This window comes from Cydia splendana, chromosome 6, assembly GCF_910591565.1.
Source record: "Cydia splendana chromosome 6, ilCydSple1.2, whole genome shotgun sequence".
Classification (NCBI taxonomy): Eukaryota; Metazoa; Arthropoda; class Insecta; order Lepidoptera; family Tortricidae; genus Cydia; species Cydia splendana.
The window spans coordinates 15,323,961-15,349,177 of NC_085965.1; the positions used below are offsets into that span (position 1 = coordinate 15,323,961).

Below are 25,217 nucleotides of genomic sequence, written 5' to 3' on the forward strand. Positions count from 1 at the left end.
ATGAAAAAGTCAGAAAATACATTTTCACCTCTAAATCGGTATTGTTTTTTGCTTAAACTGTCTGTCAGTGTCGTTTTCTAATAGATAGAATTTAAATCTTGAGAGCTCATTGCAATCAATCGTGAAAATGAAATAAAACTTTATTTTCAAGAGATTGGCTAGTATACACATAAATCAGTCGATATCAAAAGTTTCTATTTGCATTACAGAACAAGTCGCAATATTTTTTTAATCTCACATATATAAGGTATTATTATTTGTAGTCAACTATGTAACTTACTTCAGGAACATAGTTTTTTAGGCGGCTAAACTTAAAACTTCTCTATCGTAAAGCTAATTTCACAACATTATTTTCAAAAAATCATATCTCTGTAACTACGCAACCTAGAAGGTTGATCTTTTGTGTTATCGATAGCTTATTTATTGTAGATTACTGGGGTATGCATAACTCCATACCCGCCATAAGGTACCTTTGACCGTGGGACGTCACATATTTACTTGCTTCAAGGTGTAGAATAAATGTCACACATAGAAACACAAAAGTAAGCAGCACTCTTGATGTGATTTATATTAAACCATGTTCATAAAACATAGTAGATTCTCTAACTAGCCCGAGATTTCGCCTGCATAGAAGTCGTTAAACTGAAACTACATGGTACAGAACCCCTACTAATATTATAAATGTGAAAGTTTATATTTTTACATATTTGTTCAACAGTATCGCAATAACGGCTGAAAAAATTTGGCATATAGATAGCTTACGACCAACATCAGAAAATAGGATACTTTTTACCCCTTGAATCATCCTTTAAGGGGGTGGAAAGGGGGATAAAGTTACAGAGGACTAAGGGCGAAGAGGTGAATGCTGGTTAACGACTTCCACGCTAATCTGCAACGTTTTTTGAAGATGGTTGTATACAGAATGCCTCTCGCCAGCCGCGGTTGTAAGGGTGCGTACATACCGGCTGACTTCCTTGTGCGCCTTCACGAGCTGCGAGTGGATCAGGGAGCAGAGCTTGTAGCACACGTTGCGAGTCGTGCCGTCCACATCTGAGGGCTCCACGGCCGCTACACACATAATGATAAACTCTTTTTAGGGTTCCGTACCCAAAGGGTAAAAACGGGACCCTATTACTAAGACTCCGCTGTCCGTCCGTCCGTCCGTCCGTCTGTCACACGTCCGTGTCTGTGTGGCTACAGCAACAGATGCTCACGGTCCATGAGATACATCTCATGAACCGTGATAGCTAGGCAGTCGAAATTTTCACAGATGATGTATTTCTGTTGCCGCTATAACAACAAATACCAAAAAGTACGTAACCCTCGGTGGGCGAGTCCGACTCGCACTTGTCCGGTTTTTTAACGCTTTATAAGGCATAAGCGTGGCAGGAACTATGCAAAACTGAACCCTATCACTTTGAAATAAAGTTCAAAATCGGGTGGGAAATATATTCCCTCTGCCTTATAAAGAGGCTTAATCCACGTCAAAGTTAAGTAGGTTGTCAATTAGTTGGGATATTTGTATTTTTTTCTAAGTTCCCCAATTTCTCAAAGACGGCTGGGTGGACCTAAATGATATTTTGGTTTGAAAGTTTCACAGTTGGTCTCGTTGTCATTAAGTCAGGATCTGATGAAGCAATCCCGGAGAAATCTATACTAAAGCTATGGTGATTTGAGTATTTTATTCGTGCTTTCGAAAACCAAACATTAGTTGAAATGCAACTGCTGATGAAGAGATTAAAAAGTATTGATTTTTAGTTAAAAAATATCAACTTTCTACCACATAAAATATCTAAAGGACAGAGAGCTCTCGTAAGAGTTGTATTTTAAAATGAAACTAGTGACAGTCAATTTTAATGTTGATCAACTTACGGGTATCCGCAATGACCGTTATGTCATCATCAGTGCCAGCGTCAGATCCCGAGGGCTGGAGGGAGATGGTCTCTATGGACAGATCTGGCTGCTTCTTTGAACTTGGGTTTTCCACCTGAATAAGTTAATAAAAGGTTATCATAACAATTATAGCTAAATGACACTTTAGGAAAATTATTACAATCTTAGACACTGTAAGATAAAGGTCTTCATGAAGGATCGAAACGAATTAGTATTTTATGCAACCGTTGTTTAAGAGAGGTCAAAAAAGGCGAGTGGCGTGAGTAACAATTTGAGGCGAAGCCGAAAATTGTTAATAAAGACGCCACGAGTATTTTTTGACTCAGTTAAACAACGTTGCTATAGAACGCCCCGGCTTTTCAATGGTCTGTTGAGGCCGATAACGCTTTCAACAACTTGAAGAATGCATTAGTGACAGCTCCGATTCTGGCGGTTCCAGACTTTAGCAAAGTTTTCTCGGTACACGCTGATGCATCTTCATTTGGCGTAGGTGGCATGCTCTCACAGACTATTGATGGCCAGGAGCATCCTATTGCGTACGTTAGTCGTTCTCTGAACAAGTGTGAACGTAATTACAGCGCGACGGAAAGAGAGGCTCTTGCGGTTTTGTTTTCGGTTGAGAAGTTCCAAGCGTATTTAGGCTCGCGTCGGTTTAAGGTGATTACGGATCACGCGTCACTAAAGTGGTTCATGAACCTGGAAAATCCATCGGGAAGGTTGGCACGTTGGGGTTGCAGACTGTCTCAATTTGATTTTGATATTGAGCACAGGAAGGGCTCCGACAATGTCGTACCTGATGCGCTGTCCAGGCTCATGAAGGTTGACGCCGTGGACCAAGTGAATCCTAACGACGTGACTGACGAATGGTATGACAGGACGTTTAAAGGTTGTGAAACTTTGCCGGCCAATTTCCCAAACTATAGTATTAGGGGAGGGAAATTGTACCGGTTGAGTAAAAACAAGTATAATCTTTTGCGAGAGTTTGACTGGAAGGAGGTAGTGCGTAAGGGTGATAGGAACGCTGTTTTACACGCGAATCATACTTATACTTTTTCTACGACCAAGCACTTACTTTGAAATAAAATTGTAAATTTAACAAATATTTTTAATTCAAGAAGTAGCAAAAATGGAGGGTACGGGCGGGAAAAGAATGAATGAACGAATGAAATTTAAAAAAAAAATGTCTATGGTTCACTTATTTGTCAGAGATGACATTTAAAATACGGTTGGCAACACTGTATTTCATTCAATATTTTTTAAGTGGTCATTACACGAAGTATCGTAAAATCGCCAAAAAGATACTGCGTGTATGCAGAAATTCTTTTTTGGGGAATAGACTAAAGACTTGTCTTGACAACTATAAGGTAGGGTTTTAAAGGTGTGTGCACGACCCTTTAAATGACAAATAAAAGTACGGGAGTAGAAAAAATATATTATGTAGGTCCGTTGACACGCTCATTCAATTAGCTCTCGTAACCTTTACTTTAGGGTGAAGTTGAGCGTTTCTTTTATTTTTTGCCATTTTTATATATTGTGACCTTTTTGCCACTTTTGTGTTATTTCTACTCAGAATCACGAGCTTTTGCGATCCTAATGGGCTAAAAAAATGTCCCAAAGTTTTTTTCCCTTTGTGTTACCATTTCCCCATATACTTTGTATGGCGGTAACAAAAAGCAAAGTTTGAAAAATGTATGGAAATTTTAGGACACTTTTTTTCTCCTATAAGGATGAAAAAGGCTCGCGATCCTGATTAGAAATAACACAAAAGTGACAAAAAAGGTCACAATATAAAAAATGGCAAAAAATAAAAGAAACAAGTTGTGGTTTTTGATATCCAACTTAACCTTTAAGTACCTGGGTCATTGGGTCACGGAGTACCTCTCGGATGATCTAGACGTTGAGAGGGAGCGCAGGGCGTTGGCTGTCCGGGGTAACATGGTGGCTCGCAGGTTTGCTCGGTGTACAAGGGAAGTTAAGATAACTCTGTTTAAGGCATATTGCCAATCCTTTTACACTTGCAGCCTGTGGGTCAACTATACTCAGAGGGCAGTCAGCGCCTTGCGCGTTCAATACAATAACATATTTAGGATGCTGTTGGGTCTTCCTAAGTTCTGTAGTGCTTCGGGCATGTTTGCGGATACGCGAGTAGATGGTTTTCATGCCATAATGCGAAAACGAACCGCCTCCCTTATGCGCCGCGTACGTGAGAGCTCCAACAGCATCCTAAGCCTGGTGGCTAATAGGCTAGATTGTCCTATAGCAAGGCACTGGGATAGTCTCCATGTTCCCACATTATCCTAACTTAAGAATAGTTTTTTTTTTTTTTGTGTCTTGACATTTTAATTAAACTTGACTGCGCATGACTTTAATTTTTTAAATTAAATCTCATATATAAATTTTATTATTTTATTATTGCTTATCAATTTTATTTATTTTTTATCAATTATCAAATGCTCAGTTAATTTATTTTTAATGTCTAGTCATTGATCTCTATATTATATACCAATTTTTATTGATTTTAGTTTTAAGTTTTGACATTTTAATTGAATTGGACTGCGCATATATTTACAGTGTTTAACCTTAATTTTTAATTTTTATTTTATAGTTTTAAATTTTAATCTTTTAATAATCAATGAATTTTATTATTAGTAATTTATCTTATCATATGCTAAGTTTAATTTGATTGTAATGTCTAGTCATGAATCTTTAATGTTATACCTCTACCTAATTTTTATATTTTTAATTTTATCTTAAATGTATACTATGGATCGATGTTGTCTGGAATAAATGATTTATTATTATTATGATTAACTTTTATCGCACTTTCGTGCGATTTAAGGTCGCTTACACCAAGCTGCCTGTCACCCGTAAAGCGTTTGCTATATTTTATTGTATGGGAAGAAGTTCCACAGTTCACTGTCGAGTGACGTCGACCAGTCGGTGCAACTGGCCATAACAGGTGACGGTACGGCCACCTGGCAGGGTAGACACTGACCTCCATGGGCTCGACGCAGACGTTGGCGGTGATGATGGCGCGGTCGTCGGCGCCGCGCTCGTCGTCGGCGGGCTCGGCGGGCGCGAACAGCCGCGCCAGCTGCTCGTGCACGCGCCGCTCGCCCGAGCGCGGCGTGCTCGCGCCGCGCTCGCGGACGCGCTCCAGGAGACCCTGCGTCAGTTATCAATTACCATTGCATCTTCGATATCTACGATATGCTTCCAGATTTGTTATGCGAACGGCTAAAGAGTGGAACTCATTTCCTGCAAACCTATTCCAAGCCCGCTATAACTAGGGTCTTTCCAAATCAAGAGTGAATATACATTTCTTAGTGCTCCATCCTGAACCGCACCGGCACTTACCATCAGGTGAGATTGTGGTCAAATGCTTATCTTTCTCCTAAAAACATCGAACTAATTTTTCGATGTTTTTATTTATTAGACAAGACCAACACATTAGGATGGCTTGCGTGCCCGTGACCAAATAAGTAGAACGTCTAAAGGGGAGACTTTACACCATATTTTTTTGGTGATGACTGGAAAGCTAATCTTAGAAAGGGTTTATTTTCGCTTACCAGAAAATGATCTTCGTGGAAGAAAGATGTGCCCATCAAACGATCCAAAAATCTGCAATCTTTGTACAGATTCAGTAACTTGCGCATGATCTGCAATATAAAGAAACTTACACTTAACACTGACTTAGTTTGACATTAAAGTTTTGTAGTTCGTCAAAAGAGTATAAGGACAAGAGTCTATAAATAATATGGTGGACACTATGGCCAAGCTCTCCACTTGGATCTGTAGCGTGTAGTAGCATAAGATCGCAACAGCTTTCCTAGAAAATAGACTTAAGTATGATTTGTGTGGTCCTACCTCTTGGCTTTGCAAAGTAGGGTGTTTAGCGAACATCTCCTCGAGGCGGCGCATGGCGACCCTGCCACGCTCGATGTGCGCCGCTACCCGAGGCTCCAGAAGACGGGGAACAGCTGGGGTGGTCACGGTCGTCTCGCCGAGCTTGATAGCAGCCACGTTCTCGAACATATCGCGGCGCACTGAAACGCCAATATTCGTTTTAAGGGTGATTTAGACGGTGCTAGTAGAATGCGCATGCGATTTTCGTTACATTGATGATTATTGAAATGGTAAAAATACTCTATTGTCAAGCGGTCTCTTTAATAATAGCTCCGATTTAGTATGGTAGTCGGACCAATCACGGCACGGGACCTCGCTCACCTCGTCCCCCGCACCCCCGTATTTTTGGCAGTATCGGTTTCATGAAATAATTGCTCTAAACTCCGTCTAAACTGCAAAACATAATTCAAGACCAAAAAAAGTAAGACAATGTTGCCACTTTATACTAGCGCGTCTTGTATTTATTTAAAAATAAGTAAATACAAGTACTTTTTTTAAATCGTAGAAGTAAAATTACTAATAAATAAATTATCTTAGCGTGATTATTTATCAAAAGGAGTTTACTATTTTACAAACAAATTATTGCAGTGGCAACATTGTTTTGCAGTATAGAGGATTCCTAGTCCATGGGAACACTGATGGTCAGAGAGTTGCTGTTAGTACTCACTGGTCATGTCCGGGGCAGGCGCCAGCGGCGTGCGCGGCTCGGCGTCGTGCGCGGAGCTCTGCGTCTCCCACGAGTCCTCCGAGCCAGATCCGTCGGAGCCCCACAGCTCACCCTCTTCAGAGTCGTACTCGCCCACCTACAGATATTTTTCGTTACTCATTTTGTGTTCTACTATAACTATCATAACGATCAAGCAGTAAATATTAATACCCTGTCCTTCATACAAAAGGAAAAGTGAGTACATATGTCCAGACAAATCAACAACATCGACTTATCGTAAATTTATTTGTAAGGTTTACGAAACACAATAAAGATGTATTTCAATATTTTGCGCACGGGGAGTGTTACCCAGCTACACCTTATAAGAATAAGAATAATTTATTTCTAAAAACTGTTTCAAACAGTTTTTAGAAATAAATTATTCTTATTCTTATTCTTACAAATCAACAACATCGACTTATCGTAAATTTATTTGTAAGGTTTACGAAACACAATAAAGATGTATTTCAATATTTTGCGCACGGGGAGTGTTACCCAGCTACACCTTATAAAACAAAGTTCCCCGCCGCGTCTGTCTGTGTGTATGCATGTTCGCGATAAGCTAGAAAACTACTGAACCGATTTATATGCAGTTTTCACCTATTAATAGAGTGATTTTTGAAGAAGGTTTAGGTATATAATTTGTTAAGGTTTTGTGTAACCCGTGCGAAGCCGGGGCAGGTCGCTATTAGTTAATTATATATTAATGTATGTATGTATGTAAACACTTTATTGCACATAAGACAGGTTAAGATACAATTAAAAGTATACAATGTACAAATGCGAACTTATCCCTATAAGGGATCTCTTCCAGTCAACCTTTGAGCAATTGAGAGTAGACAAATGAAAATGACAGACTAACGAACACATGTACAGAAAAGTAAATTATGGTTCAATTACTACCCAAGTAAATAATTAAAACCTTTAGCCTACATTCTAAATACACATATATAATACATATTAATATAAATACATACATAGAAATAAATATATACATAAACATAATTGAATAAAAATACTTAGTACTCAACCAGAACACAAGTCATTGGATAGCCATAGTTATATTAAAGCGTTCAAGCTGAAAGCGAAGCAAATTAAGACGGAATTTCAAGATTTGAACCATTGTCTGTTATCAGTGATCAGTGTTAAAAGATTTAACAACTTTGTTACGCCACGTGCACATTAAATCGACTCTGTCAAATTCCGATCACTGTTTTAGCAAAGCAATGAATAGAAAGTAAAAGCAAAAGGAAAATCGAGATTTCCGCAAAAGAAAGCAGCATGCACACCTTAGTAATTACCTTGTAGAGGTCCTGCGGCCAGCACATGCTCAGGTGCCCGTCCACCCACCACACCTTCACGCGCCCAGACGGGAAGTTATCGATCACCTGGTAGGAATAACAGGTAAATTAAAGTAGTTCATATTTATTTTAAAACTTTATACACATAAAATAATACAAATGGTGGCCTTAATGCCTTAAGGCATTCTCTGCCAGTGAACCTCTGGGCCTAAAAGAGACGTTTGTTAGGTGCTTATTTGATGTAGCTTGTTGTAATCTAGGATGTTACCACTGAAATACAGTCATCATCAAAACTCCTCGTAGCTAATAATGTTGATGTTGATTTCACGAATCCCAAAGACTATATCGGGTCGGCGAAATCGAACTATATACGTGACACTTCAAGGTCGTTTTTGACGTGATAACGTCTTATAAATCGATGAACACCGGCAGCATGCACGAAAAAGTATCACGTTGTGGACAAATCTCCATGGTAACGTTGTGGATAGATCTCCATGGTAACGTTACGTAATGTAATTGTAATGTTTTCTTAGTTATGACGTTATCACGCAAAATTATTGTCCGTAAACCGACTTTACAGACTTTTTTTTCTGCCGGCAAATATTGGTGCACTTTTTCCTGAAAATGCAGATATGTGTCCCATACCTGTCCCGCGGTGCAAGTTGAGTCCTCGCCGGTAAAGTTGGCCACTCGGATGACCACCGTCCCCGGTCTGTACTGGAAGTCGGGGTGGTCCTTCAGGTCGTACACGCTCATCTCGCTCTCGTGCAGCATTTGAGGACTGCAACAAGTAAACAAACATATTGTTATGGACACGGATTGATGTTCGAAGCAAACTGTCAGGAAAGAAAGAATGATGAGTCTAAAACAAGTAGTCTACACGATTGGCAGCGAAATATGAAAGAAAACTCACGCTCTGACAAATTTCAAACCAAGAAACACTGAAGTCACTCATTTTCAAGCACAGGCCTGTACGCACTAGCCCTTTATTGAGCGTTTAGCCGCAACACATAAACTTAACAGTACAGAAAATTAAGGGATAACCGACCTTATGAAAAGTGCTTATGGTCTAGATTAGATCACCCGCTGACTGCACAGTTATGCAATAGTCCATATTATATTGTGGATGTGAAGAACGAATTCTGGTCGATGCTTTTATGTCACGATACTTAATGAAAAACAAGAACAAGCATACAATCTATCAACTATAAAGTCTCAAAAGACACTTTTGCAACTCCCGCGGTCACATGCGCCACTTAAAAACGATCAACCACTTAAAAATCCTTCCACTCCTTAGTGTTCGGCCAACTACTGAAAACCATTTTAGAAACAGCAATTTTTCACCACAATCGACTTACACACAGATTTCGTCCAAGCTCACAAGGCCGAAACAGCTCGCAACCAACATGAACACCACGATTGCACCGACCAGTATAGTGGTCGAGAGCGTCTTGATTTCTTCAACTACGGTCGTGTCACTTGTGTCACTGCCTCCACTAGCTTGGGCGATAAGAGTTCTTTGAGATTCTCAAACCATTATTAACGATAAGAATACAGTAAAATAAGAACCATGCTTGTGATTAGGCCAAATAGATTTCAACTAAAGAGATCTCGTCGTAATGTTTTTAAAGACATATAACTTCGACTTGAATATGATTGTGTATCGGTTAAATGTATTTGGCTGATCAAATAAGTAATGACACGAATGACAAGTTATCATTTGAAGCAGGAGGCAGTTTTGAAAAAAATTGACAACGTCACAATAAATAAGAATTCAACTCTATTGCCACTTTTCAATCTTACATGGAGGTGTTTATAAATGAAATTCCTCTAGAACTGTACCATGTGCAAAAATTAAGATGCTATGATGATATGATGAAGATGAGCGAAAATGGACTTACGAAAGTAGACGATTAGGATCTAGCAAGGTGGAGAAGAGCGAGACAGGGAACTGGACACTCGTAGTATACACACTATCGGAGAATTAAATCATGTTCGAGAATGAAAGCGTGCGTGTATGAAAATCCTACAAAACCGTACCATGCGCATCTGTGCAACCATTTAGGCGTTATGTTATTAGACGTTCATGAATAACAACCTACTAAAGTGGATGCCCAGGAACGTGCAAGGCAGAGGAGAAACGAAAACTTAGTAGAAAAGTTATGAGCTTCATGTAATACTCACACAGGCTCGTCGGCGCTGGTGTAGGTGCGGTACCAGTGCACGATGGCGGTGCGTCCGTGGTGGTCGACTCGCTGCACTACGCCATATTCTCTGTGTTTCAGCTGTACGGTCAAATGAAAAATATTTTAACTTTATTATTTAAGACATGCAATTAAAATAAATCAAAACTATCCTTATGAGTCCGTCGTTTAATATAGCTGAAATGCTTATAAACAAAATCAAACGCAATGGTACTTAAATCACGGAATTTATGGTAACCAAATTCTATGGGAGTATTCGGGGGTCAAATCAGTTAATAAACTAGTAAACAAATGACGGTTAGTCGGGAAGACGTCGTAAGGTTATTTTTCTAAAAAAATATGAAGCAAAAAATTGCTCAATCATAAAATAAAAATAACAAAAAAAAAAACTTAAAATACATACATGCTGATTCTCTTCAGTGTTGGCCGCGCCGCTGACTACAAAGTCTCCTGGGAAGCACTCCTGCCCGTCCAGATGGTGGATCGGGTACAACTGGGTCGATGGGATCCCCATTTCTATGGTGCCATCCTGTTCAGAGGTAACAGGAATGAAAATTACAAATAGGTATAAGCTTAACTTGATAGTACCCGTTGGTATTAGAGATTTTCATCGTCTAATCTACTTGGCTACAGTTTTGTTGCACGTATGGGTGGCGACTGACTTGTAACATATCGGTATAATTTAAGGTTCACGGCGAACGTGTTACATTACAGATATGCGGCGAACGCTCGTCTCGAACGCTCTGTTCACTTGTGCTCCATTTTCAGATCATTCGGTTTGCAAACAAAATACCCGAGCGCTCGCGAACCTGTACTGAATTGTAATGTGACATTCAAAGGGATTCGCGAAAAAACCGATAGCCCAGTGGAGTACGCGGCGCGGCGCAGGCGCCGAGCGGCTCGGTTCACTGCACTAAAGGCTCCGTCACACGGGTGCGTATTGCGGGCGGCGCGTGAGCGGGGCGCGCTGATTTTACATATAAAACGCTCACGCCGCGTTCGCGCCCCGCCCGTAAAACGCGCCTGTGTGACGGAACCTTAACTGCTGTAATGCTCGGGTTATATCGTGTTACATTACACTGAAATGTTACAAGTCAGTCGCCACCTTAAGAATGCGTCTTAAGTTGAAAGAGCGTTAACATGTTTATAAACTTGTGTGTACGATAGAGTACCTGCCACACGACGTTGGCGCGGCTGGTGGTGTGCAGCGTCTCGACGACGACGCGGTCGCCGTGTCTCGGCGGCGGCGCGGGCGGCGCGCGGCGCACGGTGCGCTTGAGCCGCTTGCCGCGCAGCAGCCGCACGGCCAGCTGCGGCGACCGCTTGCCGCGCGTCGACGCCGCCGACGAGCAGCGGGACGACCATGTCGCGCCGCTGCAACGTCACACAATATTACATCACTATTACTATAGAGGCTGGGAGATAAGAGATTGCCGACCGAGTAGTTACGAGCGCTAAGCTGGGCCTTAAGATAAACCATTCTAAAACTAAAATAATGGTAGTGGATAGGGCAAATATACTTCCAGTTACCGACGTACTCCGCCAGTACGAAAAAGTCAGCGAGTTTGTGTATCTTGGGTCGTTAATAACCTGCGACGGTGGCAGCACTGACGAAATACGCCGTAGAGCTGGTATGGCTAAGAGTGCTATGGCTAACCTGGACAAGATCTGGAGGAACAGAGGTATTCGACATACGACTAAGGTGCGATTGGTTCGAGCTCTTGTCTTCTCGATATTTATGTACGGTGCCGAAACTTGGAGCCTGAAAAGCTGTGATGTGGCTAAGATTGACGCTTTTGAAATGTGGTGTTGGCGAAGATTGGTGCGTATACCTTGGACAGCTAGAAGAACTAACATCTCTATTTTGGAAGAACTCAGTATTACCACACGGCTCTCCGAAGCATGCCATGAACGAACCCTTAGATTTTTCGGACACATTATGAGATCATCAATGCATGATATGGAGAAGTGTATCATCTTGGGGCGAATGAATGGTAAACGCGCTCAGGGTGGGGCTCGTAAGAGATGGTCTGACGCCATGAAGAAGGCGAGTGGCGGCAGCCTGCACCGTGCAGTCCACTTGGCTTATGACCGCAATCAGTGGAGACATGTTGCATGTGGTCGCGATCCTCGGCATTGAGGGAACGAGGAAGAAGAAGAGTTACGAGTCCGGCGATCCTTTTTCACGCTGAGGTATGTATAGTGCTTAGTACTGCTGCGTAGCGTCACAAAATAAGTAGTAGTATTCTCATACAGAAAGGAATGACAAAGTTCTACCCCGTCTACCTCACCTCTCGACAGCAATAAGTATATATATCTTTATTTAGAAAACATAGTCATACATTTAACATTAGGTTAAGAATAACTTATAAAGTACGTTTTTTCAATGACTTCTACCTGAACTAGGAAAATCCTGTATGTATGACAGACGTGAAATTTTGAGAGGATCTCATTTCGGTTAGCAACGCGGTGGCGGAAAGTTCAAAATGCCTGTGTATTTTTGTCCACTATTGCTTGTCAATTTCAAGTAAATAACAACTTTTGCTTCTACCACATTTCTATAGTTGCGCATTTTCAACTGACTGCCCTAAAGAGCTTACGCACACGTTGACGCGTAACGTATACAAATATAACGTGCGCAGATATATACTCAAACGACTTCCGTAATATGGCGTGTCCGACCAGTGGAAGCGAGGTCCGTACGTCACGCACGCACACGCAAACCGACTTGTACTGCTTCAATGAAAATCCAAACAACTGACTGAGAGTTTGGCCAGCTCGTGGCAATGAAATTCATTGGACGCTCGGACATGTCTCCAAAACACGATATAGGCAATAGGCATATGACCTTACCTATCGGTGTCACTGCCATCGCTGCTAGTATTCTCCCAGTTGTCAGAGTCGTCGTCGTTGAGCCCGAGCTCCGACTTGCTGTCGCTGTTGAGCAGCTCGCCCTCCTTGTGACCATACTGTGTCTGTAACTGACATGTCCATACCTGTCGGTGTCACTGCCATCGCTGCTAGTATTCTCCCAGTTGTCAGAGTCGTCGTCGTTGAGCCCGAGCTCCGACTTGCTGTCGCTGTTGAGCAGCTCGCCCTCCTTGTGACCATACTGTGTCTGTAACTGACATGTCCATACCTGTCGGTGTCACTGCCATCGCTGCTAGTATTCTCCCAGTTGTCCGAGTCGTCGTCGTTGAGCCCGAGCTCCGACTTGCTGTCGCCGTTGAGCAGCTCGCTGTTTTCCTTGTTCGGCTCCGGACTATGGATGTGCGATTTACTTAGCCCGCTGCGGACAAAATACATTCGCTTAGCACTTATTGTTTAACTAATAAAATGTAATAGACAACCAAAATATATTGCGCCATCATATCACAGTTTAACAGAGTTATCGTATTAACATTAACATGATGTGTATTTTGTATTTCTAGTTAAGTACTTTGGAAGTGTTAAAGCTAAGGGAATACCTAAATGCAAGGGTGCAAAACCCACATTCAACAAGAATAAGAAGACAAATTTTGAGTCCCCGAAGAAGCTCCTATTTTCACTTTAAACACAAAAGAATAGAATCTGAGTAATTTCTTAGCCGATTGGTAACCGAAGAAGGACATTGACGCTGGAACCCCGCATGCTATTCTATAGCATTCACGTAATGCAACAGTGCAGTTTCAACCTAATCCTCAACACATAAGGTCAACATTCGAACAGCTCACCTGATCCCAGAGTCGTTTTTCTCCTCAGTAACAGTATCTTCTTGACTGCTGACGATGGGCAGAGACACGTCCGCGCTCGGCTCGATCTTGATGCTGGGACAGTTGGAGTCCACCTTCAGCGCCTCGTCTAGAGATTCTAGAGTGTTCTCTGAGGGGTCCACTTCCATTTCGTTCTGAGGATTTATAACATAACATAACTAATACGATGAAAGGAAGGGACGAGCAAAAATACGGGTCAGGGACGATTGAAAAACTAGTAAACGATTTAAAAGGAAATGGAACCCTTTAACATTTTACCAGGCTGACAATTCAAAAATGACAAGCGACTGTCAGTCTTACTCATATCATAGAAAATAGAACATAAGTTTGAAATGCCGTATGTGGGAAATATATATCCCTTAGCCTGGTAAAGGGTTAAAGTTTTCGTCTAAGATGTTCCTGACCACTTTTATCGGTCATTTTATATGCCTGTATCGGCCATATTGCACTTAGTATCTTCTAGTAGTGACTTGAAGACGTATCAGTAGAAATTGGCTTGGCAATGCACTTACATCGACGGACTTGAGTTTGCGATGTGCAGAGGCGCGCTTCTTTGGCCGCGAGGGAACATGCTCCGAGTTCTGCTTCTTGCTAGGCCGGGTTTGCTTGCGGATGCTCCTGTAGAATTTACCTGAGGCAAAACACTTGATTAAATCCTTTGGACCTCAAGAACGTGTATTAGTTTTATAAAGTGTCAACTCAAGTAAGAGTGTCAATGTAGTATACGTCACATTTCAAGTGTCGCTTGCGCCCATAATCTTGGAGAAGCGGGATTTCAGCGGCATTACGAAATTAGTGGCGTGAAATTAATTTCGTGACATTAGTAATCCATGCATTAATAGGCCTGTTGCAAGTAACAAAGAATCACGGAAATAATGGTTTCAAAGAAACATATATGTTAATATGATTCTAAATAAAAAACCGGGCAAGTGCGAGTCGGACTTGCGCACGAAGGGTTCCGTACCATAATACAAAAAAAAAAAACAAAAAAGAAAGCAAAAAAAAAAACGGTCACCCATCCAAGTACTGACCACTCCCGACGTTGCTTAACTTTGGTCAAAAATCACGTTTGTTGTATGGGAGCCCCATTTAAATCTTTATTTTATTCTGTTTTTAGTATTTGTTGTTATAGCGGCAACAGAAATACATCATCTGTGAAAATTTCAACTGTCTAGCTATCACGGTTCGTGAGATACAGCCTGGTGGCAGACGGACGGACGGACGGACAGCGAAGTCTTAGTAATAGGGTCCCGTTTTACCCTTTGGGTACGGAACCCTAAAAATGACCCAATCTTAGTATAAACTCAGGATTAATAATATATTCAATAAAATAAAACTGCAAAATTCTCCAATCGGCCATTATTACTGAAACGCCAATCAGAAGCGTTCTAAACAGTGATTGATGACATCCATAACATATTTCTTAGAGCAACATAGACAACCTCATTGACCGAAATCCATACGTTCTCACCAAAGAGTTCGAAGGTGCAAAAAAAATGTTATTTCGCCACTAACATTAATTTCGTCCAAAAAATATTATTACACGATATAAAGGATATACCTATTTGTTATTATCTAAATAAAATGCTAAATAATACGATATTTCACCAACAAACTTTTTTAATTATTTGGCTGAATGGAACTATCATTGCCATGTTGGCTGTCGTAACTAGAAAAAATTAAAAAGTAAAACCGGCGTTTGAGAGTTTTTGTGTAAAATGAGTTATTGTGATACATTTTTGTAATGTATTTATCATCCCTAATCGTAATATATGGTGCTGAATTAACAATATCATTCGGGTTCAAGGGAAATTCGTAACTGTAAGTATGTAAACAATGTCTACCACCCTACCACCAACTAAATGGTGACGTCACAAATGTCGTGCGAGGCGTTTTCGCGCGAGTTTTAAACTAGCTATAATAAAATGCAATTATTTATGTTAAATCTTATTATGAGTATAGCTGAAATATTGTGTTTTTCGGAACCAATACAAGTGTACCGACAATAATAAAGGGATTTCAAAATTTGTCATCAGGCCTATTTCATGAAAGCAAATCAATTTCGTGCCCTGCGCGATTTTTTGGTGAAGTTAGTGTCATGCAACTAATTTCGTAGTGTAAATGCGTCGTGAAAACTCAGTGTCACGAAAATGTGGTTAGTTCCCGATTCGCCGGATTACTCTTTCGCCGGATTTTCTTTAGGGCGTCACAATTCACAATCCGAGTAATATAAGAGAATCCGACAAAACAAGAATCCGTTGAATCGGGAACTAACCGAAAATGTCTGCGCTGTGCGGATGTGTAGCTTCGATGCTAATGGGGCCATGGTCACTGCGATACTGTGAATTTCACGACACGAAATTACTTTCGCATATATCGAAACTACTTTCGTGACACTGATTTCAACATGCATGACACTAATTTCGTAATGTAGGCAAATCCCGCTAGAGTGACGTTTTTGGCGTGACGTTACAGTTACGGTTCAGATTGTATAAGTAGTCCATCGTTCATTTGCATTCAGATAGTGTCATTAATTTAACCTGGTCTTAGAATTAAAACTTTTTTTGGGTAGCATATCAATCTAATCCAGGTAATCTTGTACAGAGTTCAATCGACCCATTGAAAAAACTTGCCAGTGAAATTCCATAGTATTCGTTATTAAGATAAAAACGCCAGAACTATTGCTAAAAAGTATCACGAACTCTAGAACTATGGTGCATGCGAATAGAACTCCAATAAAAACTTAATCTGCTAGACTTTGATATGCCAACTTCACAGACATGTGGTTTTACTTACTCTGCTGTTTCCGCCACTGTTGCTTGCTGACGAAAGTGTCTTCGGCACCAATAGTGAGGAAGTTCCGGTCGCCGACCTGCAGCGTGCACGGCTCGAACACATTCAGCAGTTTTAAGTTCTTCAGGTCATCGCCTGCGAAGGAATATTTACTTTGGGTTCAAGAAATTTAACTAGTGTGGCTGTAATGACTCAAATTATTATATTTGTAGAAGCTTCTGGTCTGTTATCAATATCATATTCTTAAGATCATGGAACATAGTCTTTTATAAATCCTACCCAAGTACCCACTAGAATTATAAATGTGAACATTTGTGTGAGAAGTTAGTTGTTGTAGAGTTGTGCTTGCATGTTCGCTGAACAGATCCCTACAAATTAGTACAACTCCTATTCAGTCTGTTCCGTAATCCGCTCTGTATCACCCTACTTATAGATTTATTCCGCATCTGAGTTTAAATAAAATTATACATGTGAATGTCAGCCATTAAGTTATAAATCTTACCTTCCACAAGATACTTTGGTTGTTGCGGCGCCGCCTCTTTGGTTTCCTTGGACAGCGCGCGGCATTGCCAATGGACACCGACGCTCTCCGTGACCACGGCTTCCACAGTGAACTGTCAAATACATATATTATAAATCAATCAGTTCATGCCACTTTTACATAATCGACGTGTCACGCGCAATGACTTTCATAAACATATCAAAAAACAAGCATGACGGTAAAGGTGCTGAGCGATGTTAGCGACCCATACACAACTTATTATTAGAGATCTGGAGAAGTGTGGATAGAGGGTAGAGTGCCGACGGAGCCAAGTACAATCTTGCAGAGGAGTTTTTAGGTCTGAATCTTGCCTTGTCGATCATTTAGAGCCAAATTGCGCTGGTGAGCGCTCTAAACGATCCTTGCCCTAGAACTCTATGGATAAAAGTATGGAGCACTCACCTTGTGATCATGCATCTTATGTTTCCTCGCAGCCTTCATCTCCTTCGTCATGTGGAGCCAGTTGGCGCTGTCGAGCGCTCCCAGCGGCCCGTAGACCACCTGCCCGGGGTAGAACTCAGACGACGAGTAAGGCGTGGAGCGTCGACGACGCAAGGAGTAGTCTTCCAGGGGACAGTTCTCTAAGTCTGGGTATTCGAGCCGGGACCCGTCCGCTGATACCAGACGGAGTTTGCTGTTCACTGACTGTAATAAGGGTTTTCGTTAATTTGGTACTGATTATGGATAATGTTACCTTTATATAGGTAAAGTAATTGAAAAAAAAACAATACTGTAGGTACGGGAACTAGTGTAGTAAATAAAGGTAGTGGACCCCGCAGTAATTCCTCAGCCAGAAAAAACTTTACAGTATGATAAAGTATCAATAAATAAAAAGTATTGTATTAATCATAGAGTTATATATTTGACAGAGGGAATGTCACTTAAGACAAACTGTGACACTGCAATGGCGGACGGTTTGAAAGTGTGCGTGTAGACGAGTGATACCATGTAACACAAATTCTCCCCTAATGGTGAAACAATTATTTTCAATATCGTCCTTGTTTTCAAATATTAAAATAGGACAGTTTTACGTTAGACAATAAAAAAGTGTGTACCTGACTGATTTTATAGGTCTTGAAAATAAATGCGCATTGTTGCACAATTACTTTGTGCAAATATAATTTTCAATACCTAATGATATTTAACTTGTAACATATCTGGTTTTAAACAAAAAATAAATATAAGGTAAATGTACTAGTGCTCGACATGTTAATGCCCAATAGATGACACCTTGCTGTCACCTCTATTGACAATGACTTCAGTTTCAAGATGACATGTACTGGACTGGGACCGCGTCGAGCACCATGAGTATGTTTACCTTACATAACAAATAAACGTTAACTATCCAACATTATTCATGTAAACGTCTTTAATCTCCTTATTATCGGGAAATTACCATACCGCCCTAGTTTGAAATGCAAAATCAATAATTTAGCTATTTACCTAAATATCCTAAATTACATCTTATATACATAATGATTTAATAAGAAGGGCAACAATTACCCTACTTTCGGGAAATTACCCTATTCAACTTACTGGTCACACTCCTGTTTCGCATTTATAAACAATGAAATATGGAGATTTTATGTACTATACCGTGATAATTGATAAAATTACCTATGAAAAGATATTCCGTATTTTTTTTTCTTTCGATCGGTACAATTCTTGAAGGATTTAACTACGCATGCCGGCATATTTTACATTTTTCTTGGACAAATTTACTTCACTGACGTTTCGATCCGTCTGACGGCAAATTGGTGGATGAGGGCATTGAGATAACTGTCAATGTGTGTGTGTCACGCGTAAATACTAGGAAATTGGTGGATGATGGAATCACAGTTTTTGTCTTAGCAAAACTACGTCCGTAGTATTCTAGGTCCATGGTATTAATTTCCAAAGAATAATAATAGTAGAATTAAAGTAAATACCTAAAGTCTTAAATCGTTAATATCTTTTTACGGAAAAATGCTCTGTTCAAACTTTCTTCACCAGACATATTCATGTAACTTATTGCAACAATATATGAAATATCAAAAAAATATCCCAGCAGAAATACCAGTATTAATAAAATAATTTTTTTTAGCGTGTCTTGGACCGGAAAATTGCTCAGTCTAATTTTTTCACTGGAATGCCATTTTATTGCCGTTTTATACCTACAAAATTAAAATCTAAAAATTTTCCACTCTCAGCTTTTAATAGTTCTATAATACATACATTTCGATACGCATTTTTTTGGATTTTTTTACCCACTGCGCCAAATTATATTCTAAGATCAAGATCATATAAGAAGAAAAAAATTACAGAGCAATTTTCCGATGAAATTGAGCGTCAAAAAAAGGAAGTATCATAAAAAAATATTCTCATGTTTGACAAAACTTTTAGATTTTTTTCTAGTATCACATACTGATACAAATAACTTATTTTGTAAAATAATTTTGGACTGAGGAATTACTCGGTTCAATATACAATAATCAGATTTGTGTTTTTACCTAACTTAGGAGTGTTTTTTTTTTGGATATTTATAATGTTAGTCTCGGCTCATACTATACAATAACCAAGCTAAATTTCATCGACTGAGAAATTAATGCATGGGTCTCCATACAACAACTTGCTTCATTTACTACACTAAACATTAATATATCGGATTAGGAGACACGCGAGAATAGTAAGTTTAAGATACGCAGCCATGTCAAACGTTTTCTGCTCTAATAAACTCTCTCGCCAAAATTTAACACGATATAAACTCTAGTTATTATAGGACAACAGGAATGGTAAGCTCATCAAGTCATCAGTGAAAAATTAACGTGTTATAAATAGTAGTTTTATTTAACTTGCAGATACACTCTTCAGTTTCCATAAGTACGCTTATACAGTCACAGTTCCCCAAAAGCCAACTTTACAGTTTATGTTCTAAATTAGAGAGTTCCGCCTTGATCTAAGATCACTAAGTAGATAAGATGGTGAGAAAATAGTCTTACCTTACGCCTTTTCTTGAATTGGAGACTCACCTCCCACACTCGGGATAACGTGTTTGGTGTTTAGTATGTCACTCACCTTAGATGTGCCGACCCACGATTCGAGACACACAGCCAGGTCGGGGGTGAACTCCTCGAGCGGCTGTAGACGCTCACTAGCCACACTGGGGATGACGTGTTTGGTTCCTACGACTTGCAGCGCCGCGGTCATCACGATGTCGCGACAGTAGCCGCGCTGCGTGTCCTTGCCGGCGATGAGGCGGCGGACCACGTCGCCCGGCATCAGGGAACGATCGGCCAGACCAACCTGACGAATATTAATGTGACTGTCAAAAATTATACTTTTGCCGTGAGATCTGGCGAATGCACACCACTTGCGGGCCATTCAAATTGCAAGCTATTTAGCAGTTTTTAACGGGCCTTTCACAAACGGAGCATTCGCAGTATTAAAATGTATTGTCTCCACAATGCAAACTTCAACTAAAGCCGAAGGAAGGGTTACAAAACTTCCAAACCTTTTTTTTTTTCAATTCTATCCACTGTCCAAAATATTCGAGCTATAAATGGTTGATCTTCACGTCATCATCACCAAAGGTAACGCAGAGAATACGCAATCATGCGTTGAATGCATCGCGTTTCAGATTTCCGTTGTTTTAACGGAACTAAATGAAATAAATTAAGACATTAGAACGCTGTAATAAAATAATAAAAGTGCCTATGATTTTATTCGTAGGTAGGTATCGAATGTCTTGCCGTAAACGCGTTCGCAAGAGGCTGAATCAATGACAGACCTTGCAGTTCATAAAAAAAGTATAAATATCTCATAGGGCGCTAGAATAGCTAGACATTTAGGCGCCGAATCATTCATAAAGGTTAATACCCTGCTACAGGGCGAAACTGGCGACCTCGCCCCCAGCTAAATACCGTTATTCTCATGTCAACTACAAATGAAAACATTAATCTCTCTTCAACGTCATTTTGAATTCATAATCAGTCTGACACGCCAACCCCATATACCTATGTCTTGTAACCTTGTTTTTAGGAATTTGTGAAGCCATGTTATAAGCTTATTTGAAATAAGGTTTATTAGCTACCAAAAGGAACCTTACGTGAAATACCTATTAGGTTTATGTATTGCCCATTTTGCTATAATAACTGCTAAATAAGGCTTAAAGATCTATAAACCAAACAAATAGGCAAGCCAGTCCTTGGTATGAACAGTGAATTAGAGTACATACAGTACAGGCTATAGATGATAACATAAGTTATAATATATGTAACTAATATATTATAATATATATCCTGAAAAAAGCCACATTTAATTCCACTAGGCACGATTTTTGTATCATCCCTTGCATGTTACGGAAGTTGGCCAAAAATGTAGGACTGGTAGGTGTAGGTACACAAAAAAAACCGCACACGCATACTAGAGGTCAAAACAAAAATTTTGAACCGCAGGTTCTTACAAAAATTTCCCTTAGGAGGTGAGTGCTGAGTCATCATTTTTTTTTTGTACTTATAATTCAGCCTATACATGTCCCACTGCTTGGCAGGCCTCCTATCTTGCGCAAGAGGGTTGAGATGTACATGTAGGTTTCCTTGCAATATTTTCCTTCACCAAAAAGCTAGTGGTAAATACCAAATGATATTTCATACATAAGTTCCAAAAAACTTATTTGTACAAGCCGGATTTGCATCCAGATTGAAAGTTGTATGTCAGATCCACTCGGCTACCACAGCTTATTATATTCTTATTTTCGAAAAACTAAGAACTTTAAGGTTATTTTGTTTCAGGATCATGAGGACTATTGATTAAAATGAAGAAAAAAAATGTCGCCAGTCTTTATACAAAATTTAAATGTCACTTTTGTCTCTAATGTCTCTATACAAAATGTATGTGAAACTGTGTGACAAAAGTGAAATTTACTCAGACCCTTTTTCTTTTTTTGATTTAAAAAGAAGTGCTTGTGATTCTGAGTAGAAAACCCCAAATAAAATTGATAAAGTAAATGATACACTTTTTCCTGAAAACATCCATATGCACAGTTTTAATAAAGTGAGATTTTTTCCTTATTTATTAGCTAGGTCAATCAGCACACAAATTGAATCAAAGTATCAATCAAAAATCTAGCACATCACATCAGCTTTGGTAAGCACAACAATAATACATTTATACATATACAGTCTAGTGTTTAACTTGAAATCCAAGTTTATAATTGAATTTTAAATTGATTGCCTTAATAAACCTCATTCTGGCATTACTGGCCGCCTCACACTCGCAACTTATCTTGCAATAAACTGCAATAAAATTCTGTATGGTAGAAGTGACAATTATAGGTTACAGTTGTTCAGCCATAATTAGTTAGGGCCAGTTGCAACAAACCGTCTGTCACCGTTAAAGCGTTTGCAAAATTTTATTGCATGGGAGATTTTATACCTTTCTGTTGTTTGAAGTTAATCGGCCTGTTAAATGAGGTTGGTGCAACTGGGCCTTATAATGTCACATTATCTTTAACATTAGTTAATATTGTGCACAGGTGTCAAATTGTCAGAAATAATACTAAATTGTAAGTCAGAATATTGTCTGAATGGAACCTTATTAATTTCAATATTATTAAATACTTAAAAGTTGCCAACTTTTTCAAAGTTAACCATGATTGCCATTGCTCATTTCCTTCAAACTGTGGGTAGATCAACATACTACAGAGTCCTCATAATTGTTGTCCTTACCCCCACAACTAACATTCATGCATAATGAGATTATTGCATGCATAATTCAGCCCCTACTCGCTCACTTAGGGGTTGATGCACTTTTCTCGACCCAATTCGATGTTTTTAATAAGAATGAAAGACCACATGTAGGGACCTGGAAGATACAAATGCGATTTCTAGAACTCACCGATTTCTCTGATATGACACGCTCGGTGCCTGACGGGTGCCACACAACACGAATTTCGCCTTTTTGAATGGGTGTCTCCATATCGCTTTCTTGGTCGCTGGAGTTGGCTTCATAGTTCTCGAGTACGAGACCGAAGACCACTTGGCCGTGATTGTTGATTTTATACACTTCATCCTCGTAAAAGTACTGAAAGTCAGTCGGCGAACCCGGATTTTGCCCCGCCATATTGACGGGAATTATCTAAAGACACAAATAATTTTGTTTTTTACGTGATTATGTTCTTTCTGACAGCTGATTGCAATTGAATTGTGGCGCATGCGTCAATTTAGTGATGCGCGTAAGAGTGAAGAGTCGATACAATACAGAGCTCTATCGATTAATTTTGTTTCTACTTCTCTGTATTCTGAGGGCCTACCGCGAACCACGTTCGACGTGTTGCCTTCCTGTCACACTTACGTACGACTTTACAAGTGCGACAGAGAGGCAACACGTCGAATGTGGTTCGCGGTAGGCCCTCTGTAAGGGTGGTATTCCATCTGTCCAATATCTTTGTCCAATGTCATTGTGTCTCACTCTCTCATTAAGTAAAATGTGAGACAAAGAAATTGGACAGGTGGAATACCACCTTTAGTTACTTTTTCAAATTTTATGTAGCATGAGATTATTCCGAAAATGTGGTTTCGTTTATGAGATCAGCAGAGAACATTACCTACACGTTCCAAAAACATTTTAAAATTTGCTCAGTTTTTTGTCACAGTTTGTGAATCACATTTGCCATAATATATCTTCCTCGCTCTCACTTATGGGTGCGGTAGTGTGTTACGGCTTTAACTCTAAACTGCAAAACGTAATTCAAGACCAAAAAAAGTAAGACAATGTTGCCATATTTTACTAGCGCGTCTTGTATTTATGTAAAAATACTTTTTTAAATCGTAGGAGTAAAATTACTAATAAATAAATTACCTTAGCGTAATATTGCAGTGAAAACATTTTTCTTACTTTTTTTGGTCTTGAATTACATTTTGCAGTTTAGTAGGTAAAGTCTGACTAGGAAAGGAATATAAAAGCGTCATGCTGAGGAATTTCACTGGAACTATTTTTTTTTCATACTATAATGGACTGTCACCCTATACATGAGAATAACAGCGCCCTCTTGACAATGATCATATATTTATTACTGGTCAGGCTTTACATCATACAATGTTAAAAATTATCGATACTTTACATATCGAACGTATCGAATGACGAAATTATTGCGCCCATCACTACGCAATTATGCAACGGGAACGCCATCGTGCGGGCGTTGTTGAAAAAACAGTGCGTTTCGTTTCACGTAAATATAAAATAATGTTTATAATTTTAAATTACTATTTTTATTCACTTAAAACTAAATTATATTTCTTCATATACATTATGAAATAAAACTGTAAGAACTACTTTGTGTAAAAAGTAGGTCCAATAGTGTAATTGATTTTTTTAATAAAAGAAATCAATATTTTGTTTTGTAACGGAACGTAATGACACTAACTTCATTTTCTTGATGGTTATGTTTAAAGTGTTTCAATACTTTCAATTAAATATTTTAATTTAATTTATGTTAATTAATAAAACGAGTTTTTAATACTTCAAGTCAGTTAGATAACTATATATCTTTTCGACAGGTTTTTGCAAGATAGGTATTGGCGAAACTTCTAAACCGGCAGTTTGCCTTAGCGATAATTTAAGTAATTTTCTCAACAAGACGTGGGATAATATATATCTAAGTAGGTATCTAGTTACACATTATTATAAACTGCCCATAAAAGCGTTCGTCAAGCTTCGTAAGTAGGTACTTACCTAATGTACATCGTTTTACTTCTAATGAAATCTACCTATATCTATGCCTATACAAATACCAACGAAGTACTAACTTTACCACGAGAGACGAGAGTGCCAATATGTAATAGGCTTTTCAATAAAATCTTACGTGCCTATCTGTGTAGGTACCTATAGTAAGTAAGTATCTATTTTCATGCCAATTAATTATTTACGTGTCTTATAATTATCTAAACTAAGTAGGTAGGTACCTAATAGGTACCTATTAGGTAAGCTAAATTCCTAGTCAGGTAAATTTTATTCTGAATTTAAGAATAAAAATAACAAAATAATTTCAGTTACCCCTGAACGCACTACGCATTGTAAAACAAAGGTTTTCAGCATATTTCCAGTCGTGTCAGCGATACAACACACTAGGGTAAAGAAGTACTA

At 39.3% G+C, this 25,217-nt stretch overlaps 1 protein-coding gene across 1 annotated transcript in view; it reads right to left on the bottom strand.

Moving 5' to 3' along the window:
• Nucleotides 1–23,333, bottom strand: part of LOC134791777 ((E3-independent) E2 ubiquitin-conjugating enzyme UBE2O) — a 33,539-nt gene extending 10,206 nt beyond the window's left edge. Inside the window, exons 1-19 of the mRNA XM_063762932.1 lie at nucleotides 22,971–23,333; nucleotides 20,151–20,378; nucleotides 17,499–17,741; nucleotides 17,058–17,169; nucleotides 16,559–16,690; nucleotides 14,275–14,393; nucleotides 13,724–13,896; nucleotides 13,150–13,299; nucleotides 11,183–11,384; nucleotides 10,414–10,539; nucleotides 9,991–10,091; nucleotides 8,452–8,587; nucleotides 7,807–7,893; nucleotides 6,467–6,602; nucleotides 5,761–5,939; nucleotides 5,463–5,552; nucleotides 4,889–5,059; nucleotides 1,873–1,987; nucleotides 963–1,068 (exon numbers count right to left, since the gene is read on the bottom strand). Of these exons, the coding sequence (XP_063619002.1) occupies nucleotides 963–1,068; nucleotides 1,873–1,987; nucleotides 4,889–5,059; nucleotides 5,463–5,552; nucleotides 5,761–5,939; nucleotides 6,467–6,602; nucleotides 7,807–7,893; nucleotides 8,452–8,587; nucleotides 9,991–10,091; nucleotides 10,414–10,539; nucleotides 11,183–11,384; nucleotides 13,150–13,299; nucleotides 13,724–13,896; nucleotides 14,275–14,393; nucleotides 16,559–16,690; nucleotides 17,058–17,169; nucleotides 17,499–17,741; nucleotides 20,151–20,378; nucleotides 22,971–23,195 (2,831 nt within the window). The 5' untranslated portion in view covers nucleotides 23,196–23,333. The remainder of the gene's footprint in view (nucleotides 1–962; nucleotides 1,069–1,872; nucleotides 1,988–4,888; nucleotides 5,060–5,462; nucleotides 5,553–5,760; nucleotides 5,940–6,466; nucleotides 6,603–7,806; nucleotides 7,894–8,451; nucleotides 8,588–9,990; nucleotides 10,092–10,413; nucleotides 10,540–11,182; nucleotides 11,385–13,149; nucleotides 13,300–13,723; nucleotides 13,897–14,274; nucleotides 14,394–16,558; nucleotides 16,691–17,057; nucleotides 17,170–17,498; nucleotides 17,742–20,150; nucleotides 20,379–22,970) is intronic.
• Between the last annotated feature and the right edge of the window lie 1,884 nt (nucleotides 23,334–25,217).